This window comes from Ananas comosus, linkage group 7, assembly GCF_001540865.1.
Source record: "Ananas comosus cultivar F153 linkage group 7, ASM154086v1, whole genome shotgun sequence".
NCBI lineage: Eukaryota > Viridiplantae > Streptophyta > Magnoliopsida > Poales > Bromeliaceae > Ananas > Ananas comosus.
In genome coordinates, this window is record NC_033627.1 from 5096737 (window position 1) to 5123613 (window position 26877).

The 26877-nt window shown below is 39.4% G+C and overlaps 2 protein-coding genes across 3 annotated transcripts; both read right to left on the reverse strand.

Moving 5' to 3' along the window:
- Nucleotides 10738-13700, reverse strand: LOC109712796. Its single transcript, XM_020236551.1, has 5 exons — nucleotides 13626-13700; nucleotides 12583-12716; nucleotides 11120-11188; nucleotides 10965-11012; nucleotides 10738-10882 (listed from the first exon to the last, which is right to left on the reverse strand). The coding sequence occupies exons 1-5, from the start codon at nucleotides 13698-13700 to the stop codon at nucleotides 10813-10815; spliced, it is 396 nt and encodes a 131-aa protein (XP_020092140.1). The 3' UTR covers nucleotides 10738-10812.
- LOC109713161 (40S ribosomal protein S28-like) lies at nucleotides 13617-18701 on the reverse strand. 2 transcript variants are annotated; one of them, XM_020237142.1, is made up of 2 exons: nucleotides 18553-18701; nucleotides 13617-14103 (listed from the first exon to the last, which is right to left on the reverse strand). In XM_020237142.1, exon 2 carries the CDS (start codon nucleotides 14100-14102, stop codon nucleotides 13905-13907), a length of 198 nt encoding a protein of 65 aa, XP_020092731.1. In that variant the 5' UTR covers nucleotide 14103; nucleotides 18553-18701; the 3' UTR covers nucleotides 13617-13904. The 2 variants fall into 2 exon arrangements, with proteins under 2 accessions (XP_020092731.1, XP_020092732.1); XM_020237143.1 differs by having other exon boundaries at nucleotides 18515-18604.

Sequence of the window (26877 nt, forward strand, 5' to 3'; positions counted from 1 at the left end):
AGCAAATTAGAAAGACGGTGATGTCACGCCTCGGATATCACGTTCCCCGGGCACGCTGACAAATCTGTCATATACAAAGAAATTTTTTCTGTATACGAAGCGAAGCTGTAACTGTACCTGTAATAATACAACGCTACAACCAGTAGTATAGAGTTGTAAGGAACAAAACATAACCTGATAGCATATAAAAGTTCACTATACATACAATATCTGTATACAAAAGCTCGCCTCGCGAGAAACAGTAATGACAGTATGTATAAGAACTCAAAAACTACAACTACCTGCAGTTGGTACTCTACTAGCTCTTGCTCGTCTGGTAGGGTTCTAACTCGCGACGCCCTTGTCACGATCAAGATCAGCAGCAGCCGACGACGATGGCTCTGCAAAACGAAAAGGAACAACAGGGCGTGAAAACTACTGTAAAAACAAGTAGTCCTCAGTGGGTGACGCCCTCAACATTATCGGTTCACCCACTAAGTTTATAGAAGGGAGCAAAAATAGTAGAAGAATGCTGGAAGAAAATCTACAGCTACAAGTCACTACACTATCATGTTCTATACTAACCAACTGTAGAAAATGTCAATTCTGACCCAATCCAACTGGAACTGTAAGCATACCTATCCCCGGGACTATGAACATAACCGTCTCGCCCGGTTGCGACTATACAGCTACCTCCACACTAAGCGGTCCGTGGAGAGCAAGTTCAACCTGCACGAACAACACCAACGCGAAAGCACAACGCCGTCTCCGGAGTGGCAGTCGTGGGAGCTATCCAACCGAGTATGCAGCGTATCTCTGTCGAGCTCAATCAGGCTCTTACAAGCCAAAGTCAAGTAAAAGGGTCCAACTGGTCTAACAACCAACAGGTCACTTGCCCTCGGCACAATCTGACGCCAAAACGGCGATAGGGGTCCACCATCAACCCCGACGGCTCCCAACAGTCAGCAACAGTCTGAACATTACTGTAAAAATACACTTGGCATCCGAGCACGAGCGTAAATGAAATCTAAACTACATGGGGTATTCACCACACTGATACTGCAGCGATACAAAACAACAACGGCTCTTAAAGCTAAATAAGGTAGTTTAAACATATGACAGGTTATAATCGTTGTTTCTCCTAAGTCAAATTTCAGTCCAACATGTGCTAGTAGATACATGCAACGAGGAAGCTTCAATTTAGATTTTACATGGAATATGCCAAAATTCATGAACTGGGCAAAATCTATCAATACAACAACATATGTCGACAAACTATACACTTAGAAAACAAACCGACGATTAACCTACCTCAAAAGCTAATCCCAATCCGGCGCGACGTCGAGAATGGCGGAATCACACCCTCGCCCGGCTTCCCCGCGATACTACGACGACGAACGTATACTCGAACGGCACCGCGGCGCGACGTCGGTGAAACTCCAACACCACCCAAGCTCCTCCTCCGCACGTACAGCCAAGCTCAAGAGAGAGAGAGCACAGCCCAAAACATCTCCTCTCTCATTCTCTCTATCCTATATAGGAGGGAAAAAGGGTGGGTGAAAACAACGAGAGAAGAAAAGACCAAAAAGCCCCTTACCTACTCAAGTGTACCGGTACACGGGCAAATGTACCGGTACAAATGGCAACCCGAGAGCAGCTGCGCAAAATCTGTCGAAGTGTACCGGTACACCCCTGATGTTGTATCGGTACAGAAAGTGTACCGGTACGCCTTGATGGTTGTACCGGTACAACAAGCAAAAAATCTGCAATTTGCAGATTTTCAAAGCTAAGTCCTGCTCTCGCATCCCCGCTGAGTCTGTTTTGCGTCTATTTCGCGCCAACACGACTCGGACTTATCCCGACACTCTCCAGAGCTGTCGATAAGCCTCTCCGCTGAACACCAGGGATACCACATCCTCCCCCACTGCAAAAAGTTTCGTCCTCAAAACTTAAACATACCTCAGCTCTCGGCATCGATCAGATAGGGGCAGGACTCCCTCATCACCGTCTCAGGCTCCGAAGTCGCCTCCCGCTCTTCATGATTACTCCACTGCACTTTTACATACGGGATGACCCTATTGCGTAATTCTTTCATCTCCCGAGCAAGAATCCGTAACGGTCGCTCATCTTATCTCAGATCTTCGCAAATCTCTAGTGGAGTGAAGTCGATCACGTGAGAAGGATCGAACACATATCTCCGCAATGCCGAGACGTGGAAGACATCATGAATGCCAGCTAGTCGCGGGGGTAGAGCGATTCTGTAGGCAACTGGTCTAACTCGCTCAAATACCTCAAAAGGGCCAACGAAATGTGGACTAAGCTTTCCACGTACTCCAAATCGGCGAATCCCTCTGGACGGCGAGACTTTGAGAAAAATATGATCTCCAACCTGGAACTCTAAGTCTCGTCTCCTGGTATCGGCGTAGCTCCTCTGGTGACTCTGGACTGTCAAAAGGTGTCGTCGAACAACTCTCACATTTTCCTCAACCTCTAGCAAGATCTCAGGCCCTAGTGTCCTCCTCTCACCCACATCACTCAAAAACAAAGGGGATCGACATCTGCGTCCATACAACGCCTCAAACGGAGCCATCTGGATGTTCGTTTGATAGTTGTTGTTGTACGCAAACTCAGCCAGTCTTAAATGTCGATACCACCCTCCTCCAAAATCCAGGACGCATGCTCTCAGCATGTCCTCTAGAATCTGAATGGTCCGCTCTGACTGACTATCTGCCTGTGGGTGAAACGCCGTGCTGAAATGCAGCTGTGAACCCAAGGCTGTCTGAAGACTCCGCCAAAAGTGTGAAACAAACCTCGGGTCCCTGTCCGATACAATCGACATCGGCACACCATGCAGCCTGACGATCTCATCCAAATATAGCTGCACGAGTTTCTCTCTGGATCAGGTGGTCTGAACCAGTAAGAAGTGAGCAGACTTGGTCAGTCTGTCCACTATCACCCAAATAGCATCGAAACCACCCTGTGCTGTCGGCAACCCCACAACAAAATCCATCGTCATCTGCTCCCATTTCTACTTGGGCACTGGCAGACTCTGAAGCTTGCCAGCAGGTACCTGATGCTCGGCCTTCACCTGTTGACAAGTCAGACATTGAGCCACAAATTTGCCAATGTCCCTCTTCATTCCGTTCTACCAAAACTGTGCCTTCAAGTTCTTATACATCTTGGTTCCACCAGGGTAAACCGTATAAGGAGAACAATGAGCATCTCTCAAAATATCCGCTCGGATCTCTATATCCATATGCACACACAGTCGGTCCCTGTACCGCAGTACTCCTGAATGTACTCCTGCACTGGCCGATCTCCCTGCTGAATCCTCTTCAAATCCTTCTCGAGCTTCTGTTTCATACTGTTGGGAAAATACATCCCAAACAGCATTCCACAGAATTCATCTCATCTCAGCTGCAACGCTACCAATCCCTGATCACGCCTCACTTTCCTCCACTAGGCGTGTGCATCGCCTGCCAAGCAATGGACTCCCAAAGATACCTGCTCCCACTCAGGAATGAACAAATCCTCAAATAGCTTCTCCGTCGCACTGACCCATCTCTCAATGACCCAGGCCTCAGTGCCACTGCTATTGAAGGTCGGCGGATCAAAACGGCGAAAACGAGCCAGCCTCTCGGTCATCCGCTCCTGCTCTGCCTCGGTCATCTGTACCGGCCCTCTCGGAGGCACAACGGGTGCCACAGGAATCTCCACTGGCAGGGTCACAACTGCGGCTGGTGCTGCGGCTGGAGTAGTCGGAGGTGGAACCGACGGCTCCGGTGCTCTCGGTACTGAACCCTGTGGCGGAGCCACCCTCTCACACAACCTCTCCAACAACTCCCCCTGTCGCCTCGTCACCTCCGTCAAGGCAGCCAACTGTTCACTCAAATCAGGAGGTTCACCCACCTACGGTCGGGCCCTCTACTCCGCAACCGGGAGTGCACTCGCCTCTGCCTGCTCCGGCATCTCAGGAGGTACAACGTGATCCTGAGTCAACAGTGCACGATCTCGCGCAGACGTTCGACCTCGGCGACGATACATAGCTGCAAGAAATAGAACGGGGTCAGATCAAACAAACACTCTCGACCCAATCAACGAAAGTCTAGAAGGCGGCCTCTGTTTCTCCTCAAAATTATGTCGTCTGCAGCCGACATAATTTTTCTGGACCGAAACAGAAACTCCTTCAATCACTCACTCCACTCTAGGAGTAGTTAAAACAATTAATCATTGACTTTCGCGATAAATCACGCCTCTTGCGTCTTGCCTTCCTAAGCTTTGCCAAACTTAGGTTTCCTAGGTCCCAAAGACCTAATGCAAAGCTCTAATACCAACTTAATCTGTCACGCTCCGGATATCACGTTCCCCGGGCATGCCGACAAATCCGCCGTATACAAAGAAATTTTTTCTGTATACAAAGCAAAGCTGTAATTATACATGTAATAATACAACACTACAACCAGTAATATAGAGCTGTAAGGAACAAAACATAACCTGGTAGCAAATAAAAGTTCACTATACATACAATATCTGTCTACAAAAGCTCGCCTCGCGAGAAACAGTAATGACAGTATGTATAAGAACTCAAAAACTACAACTACCTGCAGCTGGTACTCCACTAGCTCTGGCTCGTCTGGTAGGGCTCTAACTCACGACGCCCTTGCCACGATCAGGATCAGCAGTAGCCGACGACGATGGCTCTGCAAAACGAAAAGGAACAACAGGACGTGAGAACTACTGTAAAAACAAGTAGTCCTCAGTGGGTGCCGCCCTCAACATCATCGGTCCACCCACTAAGTCTACAGAAGGGAGCAAAGATAGTAGAAGAATGCTGGAAGAAAATCTACAGCTACAAGTCACTACACTATCATGCTCTATACTGACAAACTGTAGGAAATGTCAATTCTGACCCAATCCAACTGGGACTGTAAGCATACCCGTCCTTGGGACTGTGAACACACTCGTCCCGCCCGGTTGCGACTATACAGCTACCTCCACACTAAGCGGTCCGTGGAGAGCAAGTCCAACCTGCACGAACGACACGAAGGCGAAAGCACAACTGTCACCCCCCGCCTCGAAACCACTACCAATTTGGCATGATTCGGGCGCGCCAGGCGTACCGCCAAACGGACAGCACCTCTCCTGTCCGCCCAAGGCTCAACAACAGAAATATGTATAAGAATTTACCCAGGAAATACAAATTCTAAACATACACATTCAACGGGGCACAAACAGTGCCAACAACAACAAGAGTAAGTAATCTACAAGTAAAAATAAGTGAAATAAAGAGAGTACTTTACTAACTATTATAATAGTTTTGCATGTACATCTTTTTTCCAAAATGAATATATTTGTTCATCAAAATACATAGCTCTCCAACCTCACCTACATGAATCTCTCTCAATACATAGGTGTGTTAATGCAAAAAGGAAAGCTACTATACTACCACGGTCTCACTGATCGGGCGCGATGCCCTTGCCGCGGTCCTCGCTCGGTAAACCTGTACCTACCACTGGAAATAGAGTGGGGTGAGAACTATCTTCCATAGTTTCCAGTGGGCTCGGCCGCCGACTCCGTCAGTCTCCCCACTAGGTCCAAGTGGGCACAAGTAACAACAAGTAGATAGATAGATAGACATCTCAAAGCTGTAAATGACATAATAGGAAATCTATGCTACTATGCCTATAATCATGTGTAATGAATGCATGCATCATATAGTAAAAGTTTACTACCATGCTAACAAGTTCGATCCATGTTCGAATAATAATGTTCAATGACAATACTTGTTTTTCATTTACCCAATCTATGGCGAGACCCTTGGGTTCGCCCTCAACTCACTTTTACATCCCATTTGGGTAGGGAAGCTCCATGTGCCCCCAAATCCGGGACTGTCTGTGGACCTCCATGTGGTCCCTATCGCCCGACACTCCGGAGTACTCGACGACAATCCTCTCCATGTGAGGATATGGATGGCTATACCACCCCAAATAACAGACCGTGAGCTAGATCTATCCTCTCCAAGTGAGAATACTCTACGAACTAGGGCCAACATCTCGAACGAACTCATCTACATTCTCTCCATGTGAGGATACTTAGCTTTACTAAGTTTTTTGTCCACAAGGCATTTTCTAAGGGATTCATCTATCCTTAGGTTCTCAAACCTCTAGTGTCAAGTACACTACATTAATGCCATTCGTTTGTTCTTTCGACATTTAGATGCCACTCTGTAAGTCACTAGATAACCCTCAAGTTCACCTCTTTTCTTTAGCACTATAGGATCTAATGTTCCGACCCAATCCTCACCTATCGTATTCACCTAGCATTCCATGCACACTAGGTTACCATTTAGAAAGCATAAGGAGAAGGTTAAACATGCAATCCCACAATACAACATGCAAGATATGAAATTATATATTATTCTAAGATATAGAAAAGAGTCCGGTTGCTTCGAGATGACACCCCCACCTTTTCTTAACGTAGAGGTTCTAGAAATTCTCTCTGGCGAACTTTACGACGAGGTCTCGGCCTTCTTAGTCCAAAACGACGCTCAATCGGCCTTATTTTGCCGATAGCTCTTCACCCGCTTCACGAATCGAAAATCGGACTTCGCCCCCGCATTTAGACACCTAGCAATTAGGTTTACAAGGCCTCAAATGAGATCAATCTCATACTTTACCAAAAATCCTATTTTAGGTGCCCTAGGGTTCCATCTTGCCATTTGCACCATGAACCCTAGCCTCTAGCTCTAATCCACCATTAATGGTGCTAGAGGTCCATTTGACCTCATTTCAAAAGCTCAAAATCCAAAAATCCTAGATTCTACATGTTAGGTTTCAAGAGCTTACCTCTAGGTTAGCTCCAAAGGAAGAGGAGAGGGAGATGGAGATGTCCAAAGTCTTCCCTTTGATCTCTTTCTTCTTCTTCTCCTTTCCTTCATTCTTCTTCTTCCTCTTTTCTTCTTTTTCCTCTCCTTTGTTCTTTCTTTTCTAGAGAGAGAGAGTGAGCAAGAGAATGAGAGAGAGAGAGAGGGAAATAAGAGGCTGAGGGAGAAAGAGGGCCCATATGCCTCTCTAATATAACAAAATCCATTTTAGCTTCTCAACTTTTCATCCTGTACACAACCTTCACTGGGCAGTTTTCGCCCAGAGGGACCGGTCCCTCGTCGAGGAGACCGGTCTCCGAGAGCAGTCCTCGCGGCCAGATGGCCTCTTCGCGTTCGGGAATCGGTCTCTCCCCGGAAGACCGGTCCTCGGGAGACCGGTCCTTGCCTGAGAGACCGGTCCCCGAGAGCTTGATTCTCAGGACTTAGCTGATTTTGGCCATCTCTCGCTGGCGTCGCACACAGGGACCGGTCCCCTCAACCTGAGACCGGTTGCATCAAGAATCCCCAGCAACCACCAGCCTCGGGGACCGGTCTCTCCCTGCCAGGGACCGGTCCCCGAGAGCAGAATCTACCCAGTGCAGATTTTCACATCATTGCTCTCGTGGACTCAATTTCAATGCACTTTTTGTGTTTTGGACAACTTTAGCTTTCCCGAAGAATACTCACTCGACAATTAGTCGATCCTGGACGAAGTACAACTCTCGGATTTCGAGAATTCAGCCTTCACTGGGCATTTTTCGCCTAGAGGGACCGGTCCCTCGTAGGGGAGACCGGTCCCCGAGAGCAGTCCTCGCGGCCAGAGGGCCTCTTCGCGTTCGAGAACCGGTCTCTCCTCGGGAGACCGGTCCTTGCCTGAGAGACCGGTCCCCGAGAGCTTGATTTTCAGGACTCAGCTGATTTTGGCCCTCTCTCGCTGGCGTCGTACACGGGGATCGGTCCCCTCAGCCTGAGACCGGTTGCATCAAGAATCCCCAGCAACCACAAGCCTCGGGGACCGGTCTCTCCCTGCTAGGGACCGGTCCCCGAGAGCAGAATCTGCCCAGTGCAGATTTTCACATCATTGCTTTCGTGGACTCAATTTCAATGCACGTTTTGTGTTTTGGACAACTTTAGCTTTTCCGAAGGATACTTACTCGACAATTAGTCGATCCTGGACGAAGTATAACTCTCAAATTTCGAGAATTCACTTCCTTACAACAACGCCCGTCTCTGGAGTGGCACTCGTGGGAGCTACCCAACCGAGTATGCAGTGTATCTCTGTCGAGCTCAATCAGGCTCTCACAAGCCAAAGTCAAGTAACAGGGTCTAACTGATCTAACAACCAACAAGTCGCGTGCCCTCGGCACAATCTGACGCCAAAACGGCGATAGGGGTCCACCGTCAACCCCGACAGCCCCCAACAGTCCGGAATAGTCTGAACATTACTATAAAAATACACTCGGCATCCCAGCACGAGCGTAAGTGAAATCTAAACTACTTGGGGTATCCACCACACTGATACTGCAGCGATACAAAATAACAACGGCTCCTAAAGCTAAATCAGGTAGTTTAAGCATATGACAGCTTATAATCGTTGTTTTCTCCTAAGTCAAATTTCAGTCCAACATGTGCTAGTAGATACATGCAACGAGGAAGCTCCAATTCAGATTTTACATGGAATATGCCAAAATTCATGAACTGAGCAAAATCTATCAATATAACAACACATGTCGACTAACTATACACTTAGAAGACAAACCGACGATTAACCCACCTCGAAAACTAATCCCAATCCGGCGCGACGTCGAGAACGGCGGAATCGCACCCTCGCCCGGCTTCCTCGTGATGCTACGACGACGAACGTACACTCGAACGACACCGCGGCACGACGTCGGCGAAACTCCAACACCACCCAAGCTCCTTCTCCGCACGTACGGCCAAGCTCAAGAGAGAGAGAGAGCACAGCCCAAAACATCTCCTCTCTCCTTCTCTCTATCCTATATAGGAGGGAAAAAGGGTGGGTGAAAATAACGAGGGAAGAAAAGACCAAAAAGCCCCTTACCTACTCAGGTGTACCGGTACGCGGGCAAATGTACCGGTACAAATGGCAACCCGAGAGCAGCTGCGCAAAATCTGTCGAAGTGTACCGGTACACCCATGATGTTGTACCCGTACAAAAAGTGTACCGGTACGCCTTGATGGTTGTACCGGTACAACAAGCAGAAAATCTGCAATTTGTAGATTTTCAAAGCTAAGTCCTGCTCTCGCGTCCCCGCTGAATCTGTTTTGCGTCTATTTCGCGCCAACACGACTCGGACTTATCCCGACACTCTCCAGAGCTGTCGACAAGCCTCTCCGCTGAACACCAAGGATACCACAGGTGAATCATTTACCGTTTTCATAAAGGCGATAAAGATTCACCATCTTTAAGAGAAAATTTCACTGTAGCTCCTACATGGCAAAAGTAGGGTTATTTAGCCAAATTTTTTTAGCAGGATTATTTAACCAATTATAATATTTTCTAGGATTATTTAGAAAAAAAGGCCAGGATCATATGTAACATTTATACTAAAATTAATAACTAGTGCTAGCGGATTAGATCGCTATAGATAGTATCAGAGTCAGTTTATCAGTTGGAAGTGTGACAAGGACGTTAAGACCTAAACATAAGCATAATTTTAGTTCATGTGTGTGCGACGGACACACTAAAATTAATAACTGAATTTAAATATTTTAGGTTCATGGTTAGATCCGATAAATTATTAGTACTAATGGGCTGAATTATTGCAGTGGCATGTGACTAGTGTGATGCTTCTATTTTCCGGTGGCATGTGACTAGTGTGATGCTGCTAATTTCCCGATATGGTTACGAAAGAGACAATGGAGTTATGCGTGGGGGGGGGGACGTTTGGCTTCTCACGTCTGTTGTGTATGGTTAAGAAATAAGAAGTGACAATTGCTGCTTCTGGCCCAAATCTAGAGTTCTAGACCAGCATGGTCATTTTAGCCTTTTGAATAACTAGTTAAGGACCCGCGCTTCGCGGCGGGTAGGCAGAAAGCACTAAACACACAGTAGTAAATAATAAACAACAAATATATATATATATATATGGAGCAGGGCTGTTGTGCTCTCAGGAGCACGGAGGCCTCCGTGCTCTTGAGCCGTTTTCGATGATGGAGTTTTCGAATCGACGATCGGCTCCGTTAAACTTGATCTAGCGTATTTAAAGTTTATAGAAAATAATTTTTACGATTTTTCGATATCATTTACCTAGCAATCAAAAGGATTTAAAATCAATAATTTTTAACGGCTGAAAATAAAAATCCTATAAAAAGTGGTGATATAGCACTAAAATTTTCGATCAGAAATATAGATCTTGTTGTAGATAGTATAAAGAATTTTCTATCAAAATTTCATCTGATTTGAATACTTCTACACCGTTAAACTTGAAAACGGCAGATATCAACCATTAAAAATTATGGATTTGGAATAAAAAATCCTTTCGAATCACTAGTAATATATCCGAAAAAAACAATCGCAAAAATTATTATTCTAGAACTTCAAATGCGCTAGATCAATCTAACGAGCGATCGGCGATTCGAACATTCCCATCATCGAAAACGGCTCAGGACACGAGGCCTCCGTGCTCCTTGAACGACAGCACCGCGTGCTCTATATATAGTATATTATATAATGTTGTATATATTATATAATATATACTGTGTATACTATATTAGTTATATTTTGTAATATATTATATTGTATATATATATCATATAAAATATATATATATATATATAAATAATATTTTATGCTGTTATCTATAAATATAATATATATATTATATATATTATAATATAATAATATTAAAGATTAGTTCAAGTCCGAAGATATAGCAAAACAAATGTTGGTCAAGAATGATGCTCGGAGCAAAATCTTATTCCAATCAGCAGTAGTCTGAGACAACTAATCAGCAGCAATCTGGGGGCCAATCCAACAGGCATATCATCAGCAGCAATCTTATTGCAATTAGCAGCAGTCTGAGAACAGTCAGATAAAAATTGGATTGCCCAAGCGAGAATAGAAACACGGGAGAGTAAAAGTAAATAGTTTGTCATGCACCTATAGCCGATCAATAGAGCAGCAAGTTTGACAACGTTGAAAACAAATCTGCAGTAAAAAAGTAGAGTTAATAAATCTCATAACGTTTGGTCAGGAATAAAAAAAAAAAAATTTATAAGAATGCAAGTTTAGGAGCAAAGAACTACTCAGCTTGCCTTGCAACTGGAGGTGAAGAGTAGAGTATCCGATGCGAATACTCCAGAAATAATACGCCGAAAATAAATCTGCGGGGAAAAAATTGGAGAAGTAAATTACCGAGAGGACAAAAAGTAAACAGATCGATTTCTCCTTAAAACGAAAGAAGGAGAAAAAATAAATGGATATTCATTTCGGATCCAGAACAAAAGCTCGCCACTTAAACTAAGCTGGGAATTAACAATTCTGACAGCAAACCACATTTTGCAATGAAATAATTTTCTTGGGATCCTTGTTTCAAGTATCAAAGCAAGAAAACTAAACCAAAATTTGAAAAAACTCAAGAAAATAGATAAAGAGAAAAGGAAGAAAAAGGAAGAAATAAGGGATTCTAAACGCTGCGGAAAGCAGCAAACTACGTTACGAATACAACAAATTCATGCAACGCTCAGATTTGTGGATCCTCAAAAGCGAATCCCCAAAAGTAAAAGGATACGATAATTCCAGAAAATAATATGTGGAACAAACAAACAGCAACAATAATAATCATGTGTATAACAGAAATCTATACAAGGCTCATTTTCATTCTTCCCCTAAAGTAAAGGGGCAAGATAAACATGGCTCAGTTTCACTCTTCCCCTAAAGTAAAAAGGCAAGATAAACATTGTGTGGATAGGGACTTTGCAATAATAGCCACCGACTACAACAAATGCCATGAGGTCATTCGACGCCATGCCATTGCGGCCAAATTCGGTAGGGAAGGCAACATCTGGGGGCCAATCCAACAGAGCATATCATCATTGCCTCACTCAAAGGAGCACCGAAAGCAATAGCAAAATCGAAGATAAAAGGTGTATTTCAGGAAAAAAGCAAAACTTCCATAATGGAGACAGTAAAACTTCATTCCTTAATGCAACGTGGGTTGCATTTGTTCTGCTTCAAAAGTTTCCATGCCAAATATATTATGATACTCATAATATCATGTCATCAATCCAACTTATTTCAAGTCAAGGTCTGCTGATTGGAATAAGTAACATATTGCAAGAAAGAAACCATGCATAAAATCTTTTAAGTATTACATGGTATAGAAAGTTAGTTCTACAAAAAAGTGATAAGCAAATGATCATTTCAAAAGTGATAATCCCCCAAGGCCAAAATCCTCACACAATATCATCTCATTACTTAAATTAATAGCTAAAAAGCATCCATTATACATATTTTCCGATTTCACTTCTCAATCTACAATAACAAAAAATGTTAAAAAAAACATCTAACTTTTTTTTATGTTTCTCATCAATTTCTCAACAACATGGCAAAACCCACAACATCAAATTACAAAAACCACATAAGAAAACACATATATAAGGTGTTTTCGCTGCTTGTAATTCACTGCGGATGGATCTCTCAACCAAAAAATTCTAAAAAAAAATGGAAAAAAAATTGGGGAAAAAAAAGGAGATTATAGTGAGGAGGGAGGAGGGACTTGGGGAGTGCGACGGAGAAATCTCGGAAGGTCTCGGCTAAGAATCCCCCTCTGGGTGTGGCTTCAAAACCAAAAGCGACGTGATCTGCGAAGAGATCTTCGCATTCGCGGAGCTCCCTATCATCTTTGATCTCCTATAATACTTTTAGAGAGAGAAAGAGAGAGGCTGAGACAGAGAGAGAGTGATCACTTGAGCTCTATTGCTATATTTGCGGCCGATTTTGTGGGATTTGAAGACATGGACATCCACATCTGTGGGATCGCGAAGCGGTGGTAGCGCGGCGATAGCGCGGCGGTAGGGCGGCGGTGGGGCGGCGAAGCCTGTACAAAACCTAGGGAACCTAGGAGGGACCCAAGCACGGGAGCGAGCGAGCGAGAGAGAGAGACAGAGAGAGAGAGAAAGAGAGAGAGAGAGAGAGGCGCGAGCGTGGTGCATGGGACCCACCCGGAAATTGCGGAGCGATAGGAGAAACGGTTCTCGGTTCGCCCAGAGCGACGGGAGGTCCGAAATCACGAAGAACACAGCAGGAGGTCCGAAATTACGGAGAACACAGAAAAGGGGTTAAGAGTTCACCCTTTAATGATATTGGATAGATGCTTTGAGTACCCAAGAATATACCCCACATACCCCAGTAGCAAATCACATTCCAAACGAAAATATATTTTTTCTCATACATTGGAAATAATCTCACAATCTTATTAGCCAACCCAAAAAAGTGTAGTGCCCAAAACATTTATCTTTGCTAAAACATGCCATTTTAACTGCACTATATTTATAACCGTATCAAAATGACAATTAAGATGGAGACTAAGGCATACACCTATGGTTGTTTCACAATCTTTTATGCATTTTAGGACATAATAAAAACACATTAAGAAACGCTTTTAAACTCTCCACCATACTTTTAGTATTAAAGTCAAATAATTACAATTATTTTTAATTTTGTTTAATTATATAAAATATAGAAGTAGGTAGTTTTGACAATGCTAAGATCTTTCCAGAAGGTTGAAAAATGTACACACAAAGATCCAAATCGACAAACTCGGATGTAGCCACACAATTGACAAAGTTCACAAATATTAAACCAGAACCAGAACAAGCGCTTGTTATCCAACATGCAAAATGGAAAACGAAAATCCTCCGAAATTAGCAAAATCATCTTGAAATCAAGACTTCTAAGCAGCTCAACTCCTCAAAAACAATAAGCACTATCGGGAAGTACATGATTATCTAGCTAGTACAAACCCAACCAAAGGCACCAAAATGTATTAATACTTCAAAGCATGCATGTCACCGAACTGACGTTCGACCACATATCTCATCAGCGCAGCCTCCTCGCCTCACGCTCGGACTCGAGAAGGGTGAGGATATCGCCTTCTCTCACTGGTCCCTTAACATTCCTCATGATGAGCCGGTTCTGGTCGTCCAAGAACTTGACCCTGACCTGGGTCACCTGACCCCTCGATCCGGTCCTGCCCATCACCTTCACCACGACTGCGAGCTTAACTTGAGAATCCATTCTGCATTTTAAGCATTGAAACAGCATCATGGATACGCCTAGAAGTAGCAACTTTAATAACAAGAACACCACTCCGATGAATTTAGTAACATTTACAGAAAAATCAAGAGTCCCTACCGGTTGCATGTCTAGGCATGAGGAATAGATATTGTTCTAAACTTCTAATGAAAGAGCAGAAAATTATATATTATCTACAAAATATTAGCACAATGAAAAGTGACGTGTCAGATGATGATAATCGAGGATTAAAAAGCATTAACAACACTTAATGCCCTCTCTAGAAATTGCATTGGAGATTGCTGAGTTTTCATGACTCAAAGAGTATAATCTCATTTAAAAGCTCAATGATGTTTAAGCTGTACATCAATTGTACAATTCTCAACAAATCTGTTTTATCGCTATCAAACAAAAATATCTACTTCACTAAACAACTTTTCCTGTAATAAGAAAGCTATTTCGTAACTCCCTGTTCTACCCTTCTAGAGCTCTATATTAGTTATAAACTCTGCACTTCCTCGATCCTAAGAGTACTCTGAAGCCTGATGACTGTATGTGTAACTGATGAAATCAGGAAATGCAAATCTATCAACCAATATAAGAATCAATCTAAGAAAGGAATGTTAATGAATTGCATTCCTTTCCCTCAAAAAGATTCTGATTGCTGTGCGCCCCTGTCTGAACCGGATGCAAATGTCTGACATACAACAACCGGTTATTCAAGGGGCGACTTCACTATTATAAAAAGTCTAAAGAGTACTTAGACACCACAAAGAAGAAATATTAACCAACAGAAGAAAACAACAGACAGAAATAAAAGGAAAGGACTAAAGGATAATAATATCTAAGGCTGCTTGGAGAACACCATATTGCAGTCATGATGTTCCCTCAAAAGGGCCTGGGAGGATTCATAGTATCCTTCTCTCTACGCCTCCTAACTAAGCCAAGATGGTAGAAAAAACCACAAAGGCTACTCAAAGAGGCATATAGTAACAATCTACATAGAAAGGGAACACAGAGTTGCAGTAAGAGAGAAAGAGAGAAGCAAAAACCTTATTTTCAAGGATGGGAACTTAACTGTGCATCACTCTTTTTCAACAAGAAAACATGGAATGATTGAAAACTAACTGATTTCCTTTCCAACTCCATCTTCTTCACAGTACAAGGGTGTCTCGACCTTTCCAAAATAGATGCGCTTGGTTCTTTATCACAAAATTGCTAATACACTGATGTCGACCATTATAAAGATCAACAGGAATAAGTCTAAAATTTTCTTTTTCTTCTAAAATTTTCCTTTTCTACGTGGCCACACTTCTATAATTACTATCAGATGCTTTGTCTAACTTAAATACTCTGTAACTTTATGAAACATTTGCTGTCATCCATTGCGATAATTTCAAAGCAAACTCTCTAAATTTCAACATGAACAATCTTATCTTATGCTCGCAAGCTATAATTAACATCTATATAGTCCGTAATAACTGTAAGTTTCACTTACCTTTCACTTCCCTATTACTTCTCTAACAGTCCCATCCTGCAGCATAGACTCTATACTAACTGTTGGTGAAAAATTGGTGAAAAATTGCTTTACAAACTTAGGCCTATTTTGAAACAATGAAGCTCTAAAGCACTTTCGGACTGTTCTAGCACTCTACAACATTCAATGCAACTACTTCAGGCAAAGCAGTCCCAGCATAGTCCTTACTGTATATAGTGAATAACCTCCTCATTAGTACCCTCCACCTCTTCCCCCTGTACCTCTCTTAAACGATAACTACCTGATTCTAGATGTTCCCTTTCTTCAACACCAAGAATATTCATACACTGCCATAAAACAGACACAAAGGGCTAAAGAGAAAAAAAAAATTAATACAGAAAGACCAAATCTCCCAAAGAAAATAGAAATATTGTGGTTCTTCTCCGGTTACCATCCATCCATACCCTATGTAAGCGAAATGCAAAACATATTCATGTACCTAATTCTTCTGAAAGTTGCAAGAGGGAGAAAATAGCATAATCCATATAAAAGTCCAAAAAAAAAAAAAAAAAAACCAATAATTGCAAAGGAGGATAACAATGTGTAAGGCTGCTTGGAGTTGGAGGCACCATAATAGAGGGGACGGAAAGTCCAATCAAAAGAGCCAAGATCATCCATTCAAGCCCATCTTTATATGCCTCCTAACTAAGCCAAAATGGTACAGGCTACCATGGCAGCCACTCAAAGAGGCAAATATCGATAGTTATAGAGAGAAGATAGAGGAGAAAAAAGATGGAAAGGGCTAGAGATTATGCAACATCAAAAGGATGAGTGCAGAACATAAGTCTTGAAGATAAACATTATTGCCATAGGCGCACACGGATAAGCGTTCATAGGTACAAAAGCTTGCTATTTGGCATGGCTGTCTAAATGGAGCTGGCCTCCAGAAAGTGCATCAAATGTTCATATGTAATATTTGAACCCATGACTTCATTCTTAAAAATGTCTATGAATTGGGCTATTTTGCTCTTTCATATTTCCTTTTGTAATTATAATCAGTTTTTCCAATTTTTAACTTCCTACAGCATTTTCAAGTCCCAATTAAATCACTAGAATAAAAATAAAAAATATACGACGCAAAAACTCTAGGGTACAATCCTAAATGCTAAATTCTTTTTGTTCAGTAGTGATGTTATTTATGACGGTTTAAGTAGATAATATGAAATAAGTTAACCAAGGATAACCAAAAAGAAGACAGCAAGCTGATAAAATCTCATGAGCTAGAGTAAACGATGGAGAGCTAATATTTGATTCTTTTTAATGCAGCCACCACATTCACCTATGAAAATATGCTTTCACTATATAGTTTTGAATTCTTACTGTCTACATATGAGTGCTTGAATTTTATTTAGCTAAATAATGAATTTAGTAGACATGACAAATAAAAAACCTGAAGTTCCCATGAAAACTCTAAGAGTTCAACCCTTATTGACGGTAAAAGCATCATGGACATAACTTGACTATAAGTAAGCAGGCATATATTTCTAGAACATTGGACCATCTTTGGACATAATTTGACTATAAGTAAACAGGCATATGTTTCTAGAAGATCATCCAATCACAGAGAGTCATGGCCGAATTCCGAAAATCTAATCCTACATTTTAGACTTAGGTGTTCTTTTGTGTCAGTGCCTACATATCAATTAAGACAATGCCACAGCGATCAAAACAGCCTCAAACAAGCCCAAGGGTGCAGGTACAGGTCAACACAAGTCATAAATTTGATGCAAGGATTTAAGTGCCGTGGCACGGGGTCGTGCCGGAAACTTGCTGGCACGGTATGGCACGGTGTGTGTCGAGCCGTGCAGATGCGTGCCGGTCAAAAAAATTCTTGCGTGCCGACACATAATAGCATGAAATATTTATTTTCTTCAGCAACAAAATATTCTAACTATTTATTATATCTTTTTATCACATCTTTTGAACTTTATTAAGGAAATTACTTACTAATTTAAAGAATAGTGTTTTAAGCTATGCCATCGGTACATGGTCTATATCGTGCCGGTATCTTGTTGGCACGGTATGGCACGGTGGATACGGTCCGTGCAGACGGACACTTAAAACCTTGATTTGATGAATACAAGGAGAGAAAAAGAAAGTCTTGTTTAGCAAATAGCTGATAGTTGCCAACTTCTACGAATTGGAATTCACCTTGTGGGGCATTTGGATATGGCATTTTTGTCAACAATTAGATAACAATATATGTAAAAACACAGATATCCTTTGATGAGCTTGATTAGGGTTGACATAAACCCAGTCTAAAGAATAGTTCAGAATGTCACAATGATTTGATCAAACCAATGAGCTTATCAAACCAAACAGCTACGCTAATCTTTGAATCTAAAATTTGTTCAAAAAGTTAGAATCACAAGTTAGCCATTTAGAACCCGACGATCCAAACGAGGAAGGGAAGGTCGAAAGAAGCAATTTTTACAACTGTATCAACTTTCTCATACAATCACAATGGAATCAAACCACCCAAAATATATATATATACCACTTTGAGTTGAGATAGTTGCATATAATGAAACAAAAGGAGCCATTATACCAGAACCCAAGTGATATGCTAGATCATATCAACTTCGCAAGAAACATAAATGGACTATTATAGCACAGATTTGTGTTCTATTCAATAAAATAGATCAAGACAAAGCACCAACTTTACGAACACTACAAAATCATGCAATTAATTCCTAGCAACCAAAAAAGAAAAGCACCAACCAGAATCATATTGAACCCTATCACATCGAGATCAACCTCAAATAAATAGTTAATCACAAGAAACTACGAATAAACAGCACTTGAAAAAAAAAAAAAAATCCTGAAAAGGAACCGAAAAAGACGATTCTTAGGAGGTTGTAGAAAGATTTAATCTTGCCGTGTTAGACGATAAAACCCTAATTCGCCATGTCTCACCTCGCAGAGCGTTGATCGTCTTCTCCGAGTATCAGCGGCGGCTGCGGAAATAGATGAATCACAAAAACCCTACCTTCTCGCTTGCTCGTTTATATAGAGACGGGAAACTATGGTAAAATGTACGGATAGTCCCTATGCTATTCCAATATAATGGTTCAGTTCTTTTCTTTTCTTTTCTTTTTTTAAGGGACAATTGCTTATATGCCTTATCTTTATTAAATTTTAGCCTCTTTTAGATATACCCTTACCCCCCGTTTGGTTCGGGGTTAAGAAAAAGTAGCTATTCCAGGGATAGGGTTAAGTTCAGGGTTAAAATGGTGTTAAAATATTTTTGTGTTTGGTTGGAGGTTGGAGTTAGTATAGGATAGTGAAAAAAAGTGTTTGGTTGGAATTGGTGGGATAAGAAGATAATGATTGATAAAGAAGAAAAAGGTGAGAGCTCGGGATGCGTGTGGGGTTAAAGTTGGGAGGGGGAGTGGGGTTAATGATTGATGAAGAAGAAAAAGGTGAGGGCTCGGAATGCGTGCGGGGTTAAAGTTGGGAGGGGGAGTGGGGTTAGTAAACCCCACTAACCCGGTTTGGGGTGGGGTTTACTAACCCCACCCCAAAAGAGTGGTGTTTGGGTATAAATTGGGGGTTAAGGGGTTATTCCACCCCTTAACCCCCAACCAAACGGTGGCTTAGAGTTAGATATGCATGCAAATTTGGATGGTAAGAAAAAAATGAAAAATAATTTTGTATTTCTATTTCATTTATTTGGATAGTTTAAAATTTTGGCATATAAACACCTTCTACAAAAGAAGAGTGAGATTACCAATCTTTTAAAATTTAATATAATACTTATAAGCTATTAATAATATAAATAATAAGTAAATAAAAATAATTTAAAGTATTTCTTAGTTTAGGTAAAATAGTTTCATAAAGGAGATGAAAATAATTATACCACATGCCCGTGTGCGTGTGTGTGTGTATATATATATAGATATGGCTTGGGGAGATAGAGATAACGGTGGAATATAGTTAAGATGACGGTTGGGTGCTAAATGTATACCAATGTATTAGAAAAGAGAAATTTTCATTTTTACTCTTTAAAATGTCAATGAGAAAAAAAAAATTCGTTTTCTAAAAAAAAATTGAAAAACGAAATGCAAAGTTTTCCGTAAAATATGAAAAATAATTTTTCCTATGAATCAAACACACAGTAAAGATGCTGTAGGAGGAGAAAAATGATGGGACTTGGATGATTATATTGTGGTAATACAATAAATTTTCATCACTTTAAGGGTCTAGGCCGAGTAGCATGACCGGAGAGGAGGAACGACAAGACAACAATATAGTCAAAAGTAGGATGGCTTTCTGGCAGGCATTGTTACCCAGCAGCAAACTAATTGTGCGAGTAGTTTTATTCATTGACTCACACAGCATGTGGCTGTCGTTGTCTACGAGAGGCCTTAAGTGGGTGCCTGTAAATAGGGCCAATTCATTTTCTGACTTATTATCATTACAGTAGTGTTTCTATACTTGTTATTTTTCTATACCATTTATTCATTTCTATTCAACGGCTTAGATTTTTTTAAAAAAAATTGTGACCTACAATAACAATTATTTTGAGAGATGTACCGGTTACCAACTTACCATGTACCTAAAAAAGAATATTTTAATCTTTTAATATGTAGATAATTTAAGAGTCCGGCTACTATACTCTTATGAGTACGATCGCCCTTGTACTCATAAGTTGTTTTCGATGATAGAGCTTCTGAATCGACGATCCATACCGTTAAACATTATCTAGAGCATTTAAAACTTCTAAAAATCAAATTTTATAATTTTTCGACATTATTTACCTTACGATCAAAAGCTCACAAAATTGACAATTTTTAACGGCCGGTATGAGATACTTGCTAATTTAGTGGTGTAAAAGAATTGGAATAGCTTGAATTTTTGATAGAAAATTCTATTCACTACCTAGAAAAAAGTCAATAACTCCGATCTTAAATTGAAGGATCCAATCATCTATTTATAGAACGCGTTCGATTTTGACCGTTCATTTTATGCCCGTTTGATGGACTTTATTATGATTTTGAAAAATTACTAAATTTATTTTTTAGAAGTTTCAAATACTCTAGATCATATTTAACGGAGTGGATCGTCGATTCGAAAGCTCTATCATCAAAAACAACTTATGAGTACGAAGGGCCCAATACTCATAAGAGTATAGTAGCTCTACTCGATAATTTAATAATTTTACCCCCACTATATTATCAAATTCTCTTCTCTTTTTGTTTTCTTTTTCTCTTTCTATCTTTCCTCTTTTTCTACAATAGATATGTAAAGGGGTCGGATAAAGGGGTCGGATTCGGGACAGATTTTCAAAAACCTGAACCCGAATCCGACTATCAAAGCCGAAACCCAAACCCAAACCCAAATCTCACGAATTTTAGAAAATCATATCTACATACGTACCTGACTTAAAATCCGAAACTCAAACCCTAGCCTGAATCCGAAATTCGAATCCGAAACATTATTCCTCTTTACAATATTTCAAAATAATATTAAATTAAATATAAAATTTTAAAGTACGTATTCAAATATAACATCAAATATTTATATATATTATATATAAAGTAAAATAAATTCGGGTTCTAATCGGTTTTGGGTTCGGATAGGATACAATCAAAGTCCATGCCCGAATTCAAATCAATCGGGTTTTCATTTTGATATCCATATCTGAAACTATATCCATTTAGCATAGGTAAATCCACTGTGTTCGTTTTTAGATTTGGGTTCAGATTCGGATAAAATAGTAATACAAAAGTCCTCTTATTTAAATTTAAAATTTAAAATTTAAATATCTAATATTTAAATTTAACATATTTAGAAATATTAGTATTTCTAAAATTTATAAAATTAAATTAATGCTTAAATTAGAAGAATTTTAAAATTTCTAAAATTAATGTCTAAATTAGTGCAAAATTAATGCCTAAATTTTGGGATATCAATCAAACCTTAAATTAATGCTTAAACTAGTGCAAAATTAATGCTAAATTTGGGATATCAATCAAAACTTTCTTAAATTTTTGCCTAGTTTAATTACAAAAATACCTTCATATGAAATAACCTTCTAATCTGCTACATAATAAAATGGCATTTTTAGCCTTCATTAATCAATAGTTGAAATTTTTTATTTTTTATAAAATAAAGTACCAAATCATTTCTCTTATCATTATTGCTCCAAACCAAAATATATGCTCAACCAATTTATTTTTTTGTTATAATTATTATTAGTGCCCCAGAACAAAGGATAAACGTAAAGGATAAATAAAATGAAAGGCTTTTAGTCTTAAGTATATACAAGTAATGTAAAATAAATCAATCAAGAGAAAAAAATAGCCATTAAATGTAGAATAAAAAAAAAATTGGCAGCCATCACTACCTCAAATATACAAAAAATATTAGTAGTAAGTAAGGAGGGAAGAATAAGTACGATTAAAGTATACAGGTAGAAAATAGCCACGAGACTAAGGAAACAATCAAAAATAAAGAGAAAAACAGATGCAACAAGAGAAATATAAAAAAAATGAAACAATAATAAGAACTAAGAAGCAACCATCCATACAAATATATAACTTGATAGTTCCTAAGATATACGTGGCAATATTTCACACTTCCACGTCTCTCTGCACCTTTCTTGCTCTATTTCATCTCTCTTCTCCCTAGGTCCCTGTGCCCCTTCTCTATATCTCTCTCTTCTCCCTAGGTCCCTTTATCTCTATCTCTCTCTTCTCCTTAGCTCCCTTTGCCCCTTTTGCCTATCTCTTTCTCTTTCCTCTCTATGTTGTCTCTCTCTCTTCCCTATACGCCTCTTCCGACACCTCTCTCTACGCCCTCTCCCTACCTCTCTCTCTCCTTCGCCTATGCCCTTTCTCTCTCAAACCTCTGATGCATCCCTGATGAGTGCCATATTCTTCTACTTCGAGGCCTCTCTGGATCGCTCCGTTGCTCGATTCGACCGCAGATGGGATGAGCCCGTCCATTGGGCGGTTCCAATCTCATCTGCTTCTCTCCTCTACTCCGATGCTTTTCTGGATCGCTCCGCCTGTTGATTCAGTTGCAGGTGGGATGAGCTTGCCCATTGGACTATTGCTCCTAGGCCTAAACTTAGCCTATTTCTCTTATTTTAGTTGGTTGTTTAAAGATCTGGTGAGAGTTTCAAAAAAATTTTACTCATTGTTTTCAAATTATTTTTTCTATGTTGATATATGGATGGATTGCTGGCACAGATCATAAACTTAGCCTATTCCGTATTTTGGATGGTTGATCCTTAAACCTAACCTATTTCTATGGTTTTGGTAGGTTATTTACAGAACTGGTGATAATTTAAAAAGATTTTTTTACTGCTTTCTTTTCCAATTCTTTTTACTATGTTACTCTTATTTTATATATCCATTGGACGGTTGCTCCTAGGCTAAACCTAGCCTATTTCTATAGTTTTGATAGATTGTTTACAGATTTTTACTCATTCCTCGAATTTTATGTGGATATACTATAGATGGATTACTAACACAGATCCTAAACCTAACTATTTCTAGGGTTCTGAGATTATCTTTACAGATTTCTTTAGAATTTCAAAAGATCTTCTAATCTAAATTATTTTCGAATCTTCACAAATTTCCGATAATCCCTATAGCCCCTATCCTTATTCTTAGCCTTGTCGCCTTTCCTTCTTTGCTTTTGTGATAGGCAAAAACTTGCCTCAGATTTATTATAAATAGCTGGCTTTATTGTTTAGTGCATGGTACATTGTTCTCCTCAAACCAAGAAGGGTATATGCTTGATTTGAAATTTGTTCATTATTAATTATTACTATTAACTGTGACCGAGTCATCCTAATAATGATTGTGCTGTTTTGTAGGTCCCTACATTACCCTCCACTTTACTGCGTTCTCACAAAAGGTTGATCTTCTTTAGTTCCTTCTGGTGCCCTTTTTATTTCCCTACTGATTAAAGTTGGCTAAATATTCACAAATTAAAGTACTAAAGTATAAAGTATAAAGTATATTGCCACTATTTCTTAGGTACCTAGAAGATTCCATTCTAGGCCAATGTAGTTTCCTCCAAGCTACTTGCAGCCAGATTTTTTCATTCTAGACCACTAGGCTTCACTTTACTGAACTTTTTTATTGATTTCTATTGATTTTTATTGATTCTCAGCGTTTGGTTTTTGCTAAACTCTACTAATTGAAGCCACATTTATTGATTTTTATGATTCTTGGTGTTTGTTTTCTGCTAAACTCTACTAATTGTAGATTTCTTACTCTAACTGTGGTTACTTTGTTCTTTTTTTCTGTGTTCCTTAGAATGCATTTTTTTTTCCTCTATATGTGTTCTTTCCTCCTGTATTTTGATTTTCGCTTTACTGTTTTCTCCAACATGCCCTGCTCGTTGTTTTATTTTCCGCCAGCCTTCTAGGCAATGATGATAGGCAAGCAGAAACAAATATAGGTTTCCTCTATGTGTGTTCTTTTCTCTTGTACCATGATTTTCGCTTTATTGCCTTCTCCAACTTGCCCAGCCCGTTGTTTTATTTTCGCTAGCCTTCTAGGCAATAATGATAGGCAAGCAGGAACAAATAGACGTTACAAAATATTGAATAACAAGATTGGACGGCCTTGACATAGGCAACCACTTACTATTTTTAATTGATTGGCAACAGATAGAGGTTGCAAAATATTGAATAACAATTTTGGACGGCTTTACCATAGGCAACCACTTACTATTTTTTAAATTGATTGGCTTCGAGGCTCTTCTTTACCTGAAGGATCAATCCTGTTGCATGCCTCTTTTCAAGGCATAACGCAATGATGACAGACAAGCATAAACAAATAAAAGGTGCAAAATTTTTTATAAAAGTTTGGCCGGGGTTATCATTGGCAACCACTTGCTATTATTAAATCCTGTTGTATGCCTCTTTCCATGGTATAAATTACTTGTCTATGTTATCTGAGTCTTGAAGGTTACTTGCGGGTGTGGTGTTGTTGCTTTGAAAATTATGCTGCTAAATTTTCTTGCTTTCTTTCTATAGCGTTTTCTTTCTCTTAGTTTTCAGCAGTACTTTTTATATTATTTTTTGGTTTCTTTTGCTACCCATGTTTTCGTTTCAATTATTACTTTCTCCTAGTTGAATCTTTTAATTCCTTATTTTCTTAACAGTTTAATGTTTCGGTTTCAATTGTTCTCACTACTAAACTGAATTTTTTTTTTTTACTTCATTAATTTTTGCGTTGCCTATTATCGATATTGAAAATTTTTCTTTTTTCCAACTATTCTTCGCTCTTCTAATTCTTCACTGTTTACTCTTGCAGATGCTATTTTATTCTCTCAAGATTTGCATTGTTATCTTTTTTTTAAGTATTGCCGGTTTTGCTTCCACGTTTTTTTTTTTTTTTTTTTTTTTGCAATGATGACAGGCAAGAAAGCCTTAAATAGAAGTTGTCAGGAAACATATACTATGGAGGGCCTTCTCGAAGGCAACTGCTTGCTACTGTTTACTAAATCAACAGCGGATGTACACAAATGTACATCAATCTCTAACTTTATGGGCCGTACTTCCTTATTTTCAGCAAAAGAAGAAAAAGCCTTCTTTGTTAACAATATTTTGTTTGATTATTTATATACAGTTGCATCATTTACCTCCATGTTTAATATTTAATATTTATATTGGCCAACCTGTCTTAATCTTTTTCTTATTTAATAATCTTTACAAAATATTTTATCATTTTGTTCTCTACACTTTTAATGACTTCTCCTTTACCTCCCCTTCCCCCCTCTATTTTTTTCTTCTTTTCTTTTGTAGCTTTTTCTATGTTGACAGTCCAACTATCTTACATTAGATTATTGCGTGAGATTTGTGAACAACTGCAAATGGAAACTTCGTAGTGTGTTGTGACTCCAGCTGCAGAGAGGACTTACGACGTATATATAGATCTTCTGATTCCACGGAATGAATCTATAGTTGAAATGGTACGATATTGGGGGTCGCGATCCTCCACATCTGTTGCGGCTGAACACAATGCTGCTCGGATTGCTATTAAGAGGATTGTTAAAGAATTTGATTTGCATGTTAAAGATATAAATTACGATGATAGTATCTTTTATCTATAACTCTATATGATTTTTCAATACAATAGCTGATGTGGCAAGTCCTCATTTTTTTGAATTTTTCTAATTTTTTTTCCTTTTTTTATATAAGTGGACCTATCTCTCTTCCCTCCTTCCACTATACATTCCTTCATCTCTCCCTATCTCATCGTATGTTCTCTTCATCTCCCCTTTAACCCACCGTATGTCCCTTCATCTTCAACCCGCTCTTTCAAGAAAACCTCTGTCCCTCTATCTCCCTCTTTCTCTCCTACCAACCCACATCCGCTCTCTCTTCTTCCTTTTTTTTTTGTAGGTTTCAAATTATTATTAATAATAATTTTTAAATACTAATTTTTATAATTTTGATTTGATTTAATATAGAAGAAAAGTAGGTGACAATGAATTTAAGAGTTACAAATCGAATTCGCTTCAAGTGAGATTTTATATTTTTATAAATTAAAAACTATTTTTTTCCCTTCTCAAAAAATTTTTCTCTCTCCTAATTTTATTTTATTTTAATTGCTAATTTTTCTTTTGAAATTTGGTTTTGATGTAGAAAAGAAGAAACCGAAACATATTATAATTCATCGAGTAATAAAATCAACCATAACGAAATCACCTCTGGTTTTTATTTTTTCGTTCTCTTTTATTCTTGCATTAAATTATGTTTTTTTTAATTCCCATCTATGCAATAATTTTTATTCTTTTATAGTTTTTGTTTTGTTTTCTTTCTTTGTTCTCCATTAGATTATTTTTTCATTCTAAGAAAAATTCAATATATTTTTTATATTATTAACCAATCAAATATTAATTATTTTTTGCTATATTTTAATTTTTTATTTGTATATTTAATTTATGATTTACTATAATTTTTATCCGCCGCATCGCGCTGGTTCCTACACTAGTAAAAATCTATACGATCATCTAGCCACAAAGTATGCTATGAAGGAGTATAACTTTCTGAAAGATTGCTATGTCACTACTCTTGTAATAACTGAGATTTTTGATTTATTGATTAAACCCTTTTGTTTGATGATGTTCTTGTGATGATGTTCTTGTGTAATATAATTATAAGTGTACTCGTCAAATTTCAGGAGAAAACGAGTTAAAACAGAGAAGTTACGCGACCCGGAAGTCTGACTTAAGTGAATAGTAACTCCGGTTTTCCGGAGAGGCCGCGGAGTA

Excerpts from the sequence above, each read along its gene's own strand:
- LOC109712796 (XM_020236551.1), bottom strand. The coding sequence starts at position 13,700 with ATGTTGGATAACAAGCGCTTGTTCTGGTTCTGGTTTAATATTTGTGAA. Across the intron at positions 12,717-13,625 it reads AATTGTGTGGCTACATCCGA|GAGATCAAAGATGATAGGGA; the intron begins GTTTGTCGATTT and ends AAAGTATTATAG. Across the intron at positions 11,013-11,119 it reads TCTTCACCTCCAGTTGCAAG|ATTTGTTTTCAACGTTGTCA; the intron begins GCAAGCTGAGTA and ends TTTTTACTGCAG.
- LOC109713161 (XM_020237142.1), bottom strand. The coding sequence starts at position 14,102 with ATGGATTCTCAAGTTAAGCTCGCAGTCGTGGTGAAGGTGATGGGCAGG.